At 29.7% G+C, this 8,131-nt stretch overlaps 1 protein-coding gene across 1 annotated transcript in view; it reads left to right on the top strand.

Annotated features, from left to right (window-relative positions):
* Window positions 1-573: 573 nt before the first annotated feature.
* LOC139426584 (unconventional myosin-Ia-like) overlaps window positions 574-8,131 on the top strand; it is a 49,419-nt gene continuing 41,861 nt past the window's right edge. Inside the window, exon 1 of the mRNA XM_071185885.1 lies at window positions 574-705. Coding sequence (XP_071041986.1) covers window positions 574-705 — 132 coding nt within the window. The remainder of the gene's footprint in view (window positions 706-8,131) is intronic.

Below are 8,131 nucleotides of genomic sequence, written 5' to 3'. Positions count from 1 at the left end.
ACCAAAAAATTTCAAAAGGTCTATATTTGGGTGACTTGAGTAATTCATATATTTTCTTAGATATTTGATTTTCAGGTGATCCACTGCTGGAATATGCTATTTTCCAAACTTTATTTCTTACTAAAATTTCAAAATGGCACTTTTATTTTTTAATCCACATGCGTAGCCTTTTCTAATTTCATTAGAAAAGCAACACATTTTCATTGACCCTCGTCCTTTAATATCATAAAAAAAAACAGTTTAAAAGGTTCAAATATCCTGTTATTTTCCTTCTTTTTTTTTAGCCAAAAACTTCAGAAAACTGTCATTTTGAACGTTTAAGTCGATAGCAGTGTACCCAGAGGAACTTTGTAATTTCAAGGTTAAATGAAGTCAGTTTGATTATTTTTTCTTCTTGCTATGAATCCTGCCTGCAACTTCAATAAAACTTTTAAAATTCATGGAATACTTTTCTGAATTTTCCATTGGGGAGTTAGATTTAGTATGAAACCCATCCGAAACTGTTTCTGTTAGAAAAGATTCAGAAAAAAATGAATTATTATTTGAAAAAAAATGAATTTTGAAGCTACAGACATGTATTCGAAGAGAAATGGAAAACAAAAGTTTGGTTTTCAGTGTGCAAATCTTGCTGCAGGAAATGCTATCAAGGCATTGTTTCCATTATTCCAAGACAGAGACATATTTGAAGATAAATGGGTCACAAAAGTTTGGACTTCCATAAGCAAATCTTGTTTCAGGAAATGCAATCAGGATATTGCTTCAAGTTTAAGGCAGATTTCACAAGAAATCGGTCTTAAAATTGTGGTCCGCAATGTGCAAATCTTGTTTCAGGAAATGCAATCAAGATATTGCTTCAACCTAAAGACATATTTGAAGGCATATTGAACTTCTAATATTGAACTTCTAAAAGCATATTGAACTTCTTCGCGCATGTGCAAAAATTTTACTATTGATTACAGTATCACTTACTGGTAGAAAATAAGGTAAACGTTGCGATTAAAGTCATAAAATCTCTATGTAAAATCTCTCTGAAAGTAATGGTTTCCAATTTAAATATTTTGTTTTAAATTTCTATTAAGTTACAGCTAATTGCAATTTTATTATTAGTTTGATGAAAAAAAAGATCTGTTTGCTCTCAATATTTGATTTCATTGTTACATTTTAAATTAATTGATATTTTATGTTTATTTTGGAATACACTTTAGAAACTTTGGTTTTTATGGCGTAATTCAATTAATTCTATTCTATCAGAAGTTTTTTTAACGACAAAATATTTAATTTTGTTTAATCTCTCTGAAAAATAAAATAAAAAAGTAATAGAAACTATCCCAATCGAAAAAGGAAAAGCAGTTTAAAACATTTGTTATAATACGTTTTATCTAATTAAAACTTTCCTGTTTTTTTTTCCTGCCATGGTTAAGATAAAGATTGAAAATCGATACCCACTAGAGTTTTAATCGATTCAGGAACTTGCTTCGAAAGAGGTCCCCACTTTATACGGAAACTGCTCTTCCAGTTTCGTAAAAGTATTATTTTTTATAGCTGTAATTGACTTCCGCTCTGGGGTTCGAGGCTATCACATCCGTATTTTATTGCTTGTTGCCAGCAATGTTATTCACTAAAAAATATTTGCACACTTCTTTTTAAACTGAAGTTAGGAATTAAAAGTATTTAAAAAAAGGAAGGAAAAAAAAGCAATTTTTTAAACTATGTTTAGGAATTCAAGGTAAAACGTGTGGCGTAACTACCACTACAAATATTAAATACCAAATCACTAGTATATAACACACATTAACTGAATTCTAACTTGAGGTATCTTTTGATAGATGACGGATGACATAGTCGATAAATAAATCCTCTCAAACGGAAAATATGCTAAATAAATATAATATAAAAACTGTAAAAAAAACAATAAAAGCGTTTGTCAGCTGTTATTATGTAGTATGTAAAAATTGTTTATTTTTAATTTTTCGAAAGCATTCTAAATTGTACAGGTTATTTTGTAATTACCAGTTTTTGAGCCTTAGTCAAAGATAAAGCAAAAAAAAAGTAAATTAGGAGTCACTAAAGCAAAGAAGAAAAATGGAAATATTTAAGAGAGGAAGAAAAATGGAAACGCTATCCAAATTCAACAAATCATCGAGGAAGTTGGGCCTTGATACTGAAATATTTGGGTAATCTATATTTCAAGGTATCCTTTGGATTATCGCCAAGTTGGCCACCTTTATGGTTGATGTTTCAATCATGGCAACTCGAGAATTTTGATGGTTGTATTACGTTTTTATATTTTATGTTTTTATCAAGAATCTCGTTATCTTTTGATGTTTTTATTAAGTTAATATTTTTATAATTTAAGAGTGTTTTATTGCATCAAAGTTTCCAGTGCCATTTTGTTTAGCAAGTAAACACGATTGCCACCAAGAAAAAAAATGCCAATTTTTGCTAAGGTGTATCTTGAAAGATATATTTTCCAAATATTATGATGGATTGCTAGAGGAAAGGAGGAGTTGAAAGGTGATTCTTAAAGAAACTATCAAATTTAATCAGTTTTTGATGTTTTCAGTCCCATATACTTCAATAGTGATTCATTGAGATTTTGCAAGTATTTCTTTTTGGGAAAATCCTAGAATAGTCCACTCTTTGGCGACATTTTGAAATCTCGCCAAGATGGCGATTATTACTGGGATCAATGTTGCTGTCTGATTATTAAAAATGGTATTCCAACGGTACTGCAATGGTATTGATTATCGGCGATCGCAACGCTCGAATACGCCATCTGCGGAGAGACCGATTTCATGCTTTTGGCCCTCTCCTCCTCTTTTCAGTTGTATAGGAATGTACTACGATATTTTCCCTATTCTTAATATTTTTCCTTTTTAGTCAATAAAAATATTTTTTGAAATCTCCGTAGTGCTTTTCTTTAGATCTATGTCTAATGTAGTTTTCAGTTCCATATAGTTTCCCAACTCGAAAGATTTTAATCTATATGAAAATCAAGAGAGAAACTAACGTACTTCCTTCCTCTATGACTCTCCACACGCTAATGGGGAAAGCATGTAAAGTGTTGCCATGGGTAGAGATTTCTGCTCTACGCCACCTGCAGTCAATTTCGATCGCCAATTCTATTCGTTCGCCATTTTCAACCGGTAAACCACAAAAAAAATTAAAAAATGAAATTTAAAACAGTAATAAATGAAATAACGGTTAAAAAATGAAATAATAACTATGACTCTAACAGCAAGAAATTAGAAGCATAAATGGCGAAAAAATAAACCCTTTTAACTCTTTTTTAAGGAAATCCTACTTTCACGTAGGTATACATATCAAATAACCAATCAGGTTTAAGAATTTCAGTGGTGTGATTGGGTGTTCAAAATAATCTACCCGAAATATCTTTCGGAAACCTAGTTTGGCGATATTTCTAAACTTGCTTGGCAATATTTCTAAATTTGCTTGGCGAGGTTGTTAAAAATCGTCACGGGGTGGGCTATTCTAGGATCCACCCCCCTTTTTTTACCTAAATATTAATTTGGGACCTTTAATGATATAGCTTTTTCTCTTTTTATCTGAAAAGGGTTCTAAGAATACGTGTTCAAAAATATATGTTAGTTTCAAAACTAAGTTTTTGAACAATTTTGGAGTTTATACTTAGGGATTTTAAATAGTGTGAATATATAATGTCAAATGGACCAAATTTTATTTACTTTTAAAATTTACTACCTTAAAATTTTATTTACTTTTCATGATATCACAACATAAAACTAACGCAGATATTCTGAAGCGATAGTTTTTCTACATTTAACAAAGTAATCGGAAAGCATATATTTACGAACGAAAAAAAAAATACTCGTTTCCATCTAAAGCTCAATTTCTTTCCCTTACCGTCTGTATTTAAGTTATAAATTATTTCTCGCCGGTACCAGCGGAAGAGAAACATATCCAAGCTGGAGAGTTTAGTTGCAACTGCCCTTCTTTACACGATATCGTCTGTAGGAGAAACGAGTGGCTTGGTCGCTAGCTTAAAGAGTCTGATCGAAGAGATTGCAAAAGATTAAGGCACACGCAAGGGAATTTAGACAGCGAAAGAGAGAAGCAGGAAAGCAGACGAAGTATTGGAAAAAACGGAAGTTGGACGAGGATTTGGAAACTGGCCAAGAAGTTTTGAATTTTATTCTTTTCGACTTGTTTAATTCGAACTTCTTTGAAGTAATTTTTTTTCTAACAAACTTTGATAACTTTAACCAACTGAAAGATGTGTGAGTAAAGCATATGTTTGAAATGATATAAGATACGGAATACAAACAATTCGTGCCATGCGAAGTTGTTTAGAGTAAATAAGATCTTCAGCAGAGTAAAGAAAACATGTAATCCATACGTGTTTTCCTTTCGATACTTTTTTTTTTTAGAGAAATAGGAAAATAAAATGCACGAGTGTTCTTCGTGGAAAAGAAGACGAAAAGAACGAAACTTTGTACAATCGATTTTTTAAGCTTTCGTTAAATAGAGATTTAGATGTTTGAATTTCAAAAAAAAAAAAATGCTTTAAGCATTATAATAAGAAATTCAGTTCCCGAAATGTTATTATCGGTTTTTGTTTTTCAAAATCAACTAAAGTAAAGCAATTAATTTTAACAAAATATTTAAACTCAATTTTTAATGAAATAAAATGTGATACAATTCTACATTATTCCAAGCTAAGAGAAGTGGACTATCGTCTTATTTTTGCATGTTTAGAAAGGCAGGTATATATCTCGTCACTGATAATTTTTTAAGTAAAATGCCATTCCTCGGTATTTTTTACACTGATATATATTTTTAAGTGTAAAGTTAATTCCCCTTTAATTCCTAGACAGACATTTTTTCTAATTTAAATAATGTGTAATTTGTAGGTGGAAAATTTTTTATCCCATGCAACAAAATGAATGAATAGAAATATATAAAAGAAAAATTACAATTAATGTGACAAACTCGAATCGTTGAAAAGCTTTTAAATCCATTTTGTTACTAATGAAGGTCGTATTTTATTTTCGAATTTTGAGATCTAAAATAAATTCTACCTGCTTTATCTGTTTCAGGAAAATTGCAATTGCCGAATCCCTTCAGGGCTAAGTGCTTGGCCATTCTCGGGTGGTGTGCATTTTGCCCTAATCAGGGAGGAAGCTTGGAATTACAGGACTATAGCTCCACGCTTCTTGATTTGTAATCATGCTCCCTGTACTAGAGAATTCTCCCCCTAAATAGAGGTTCAGGGCAAAATTAGGAAATTTCACTACTGCCCAGTGTTTAGTTACAACACATTTAACTGTGGCCTCTTTTTAAAACATGTTTCCACTTGCAATTCTAGAGGAAGTGAAGTTATTATGTCTAACCATGTGATTTAAATAAGATTTAATTGGATACCTGTAAGCGACGTCGAGTATGTGTGTCGAACCTGATTTTCTTCTGAATTGAAAAATGCCTTGATTTGCATATGATGACGTCATTTGCAAGTATCAAATTATAATAGTTAATCAAATATAATATTTGTTCTTTTTATGTCAAACAACAAGGCGAATTCTTTCAATCCCTGCAACCCGAATCCTTATTTACAGTTTGATGAACGGCTGTCAATTTTGAATTACACTGTTTGGATTTTCATTCTAAAATTAGGGTAAAATAACCTTCAGCAGTCTGTCCATTCAATTAACGGTAAAGAACATATTTTACTTTTACGGTTTTTAAACCATTTATAACTAGTATGGTAAAAAAAACATAAATACTAAACTATACTATTTTTGAATCATTTACATCTAGCATAGTTTTAAAACTGTTGTAAAAATAATATTTAAATGGTAATTGCAGTTAGTCTATATGGTAAGCTATTACGCTGCTTTTTGGTGCTGCCATCTATGAGTGAGTGAGAGTATCGTATTGTAATAGTGTGAGTCACAAGTAGGGTAGTGTAAGACACTGGAAACTTCATATGTTGAAGGGAATGGAAGAAATATCGTGGTGTCAATGCTGGAACCCGTACCCCCCTTTTGTCGGTCAAGAGAGTGAATGATTAGCCATTTCGGATATAATATGTATAGTTCGTTCACCAGGAGTTGACACTTGGCTCCACCTCCTCGGACGTAGAGTTCATTTCAGCGCGGGAGTCAGAACAGAAACAACTCCGTGCTTGAAATTGAGACAACCCTTAATTTGCGCCAAACACAAACAGTGAATTCTTTTTCAGTCACTTACTTCGCTTTATCATCTCCTATTATACCTTTTGTTACTCTAGCTAGTTAAATATAGTTTTTAAATTTAAAAAATGCTGTTCTCCCAGCAAAATGTCTCATAAAGGACAAACTATTCACTCAAAAGAAAGAAATATCATAAGAAATGGTGCAAAATATCATCAAATTTATGAGATATTTATTGTTAAAAAAATGCACATAAAGTTTGCGGAATAAATATTTTTGCCAAACGATCGCCAAATAGAAACCTTGTTGAAGATTGCTCATAACCTTCTCCCAAAAATAGCGAAATAGTATCGTCGCATACCACGTGATGAAGGAGGAGCCAAGTGCCAACTCCTGGTGAACGAGCTATACCTAGTTGCATGGAACTAAGTTGCTTCCTTAGCAGGGCAAAATCCTGGTTTTTAACCGTATTAGACGAAAGCAGTTTATTAACCGTTTATTAACGGTTTTTCTCGCAGTTTACAGTTTGAATAGAATTTTATTTACTGTTATTTTAATGTTTTGTTTAAATATTATAAAATAACAATCAAATAAATTGTTATTTAATAATTATTTTGCGATAAATTTCTAATAATGTTATAATTAAAATGAACAATCATATCAATGAAAATATAATAGGACTCGTTCTGTAACGAAATATTTAAAACTGCTTTATAGATGGGAGTACAGATTTGAAGTTGAGAAAATCGGTGTTAATTTAGAAAATTTGGGGAGGGATTGCATCCGGTAGGTTAAAATAACGCTTCAAACTTCATTTTAAGCTACCATAGCGTTATAACTTCAGAATATAATTTCTTTGAAGAAAAGCTGTATTTTTGTTTTAAAAAATATCGGAAAATCATTCTTTATTTTTCTTTTTACGTATTTTATGTGTCAAACTTGCCTCAGAGTTGGCTCACTCGGTTACATATTTGGATCTTTTCGAAGTTGGTGTGAAAAAAGACATTTGAGTACATAAAAAAATATTATGTTAACAAAAAAGTTATTTTCAAGTGTTTGAAATTTTAGACGGCTTGCTGACATTTTTCATCCATGAAAAATTATATTTCTTTTTCAACTGATAAAATGTTGTATTTTAAATATGTTTAAAGAAAGATAGATATGTTAAAAACTTGAGAATATTTACCATCAGAAATATTATTATACAATGAGTAAAAGTATTATATAATGAGTACATATATTATTATATAATGAGTAAAAGTATAAGTATTATTATATAATGAGTTATATATTCTCCTTAAAATTATTTTTGAAATTATTTGTGTGTATCATAATTAAACAAAAGTATTATTTTAAACTAAATAAATGATACACCAATTTTAATATTAAAAATTATTTTACGTTAAATTAATGTAAATCCATTTGAACATGAAGTTATTTTATAATTAATTAGCATAAATCAATTATATCATTGAATTAGTTTATATAGTTCAGTATAAATTATTTTGCATGAATCAGCTTCAACTATTTTTCATTAAATTAGTATAAATCGAATTCAAAATTTAATTATTCTATATTAAATTGATATAAACCAATGTTAACATGAAATTTGCATGTGACAAAAAATTTATAACGGTTATAATTTAACATTAAATATTTTTACATTAAGTAAATGTGAATTAAAATTAACATTAAATTATTTTACATCAAATTAGTATAACTCTATTTTAACATTAAATTATTTTATATTTGCATAAATTAATTTTATCGTTGCATTTTTTCATAAATGTGTATAAATCAATTTTATCAGTAAATAATTTTACATTAAATTAGTATAAACCAATATTAAATATTTAATCAAATTTATAATTATTCAATTCAAAATCTATATCCAAATTTATTATAATTCAAAATTTAATCATTCTACTTTTAATTAATTCAAAAAAATTAACGTTAATCTTGCA

This window comes from Parasteatoda tepidariorum, chromosome 9 (assembly GCF_043381705.1).
Source record: "Parasteatoda tepidariorum isolate YZ-2023 chromosome 9, CAS_Ptep_4.0, whole genome shotgun sequence".
Classification (NCBI taxonomy): domain Eukaryota; kingdom Metazoa; phylum Arthropoda; class Arachnida; order Araneae; family Theridiidae; genus Parasteatoda; species Parasteatoda tepidariorum.
This window is presented reverse-complemented; position numbering and strand designations above follow the sequence as displayed.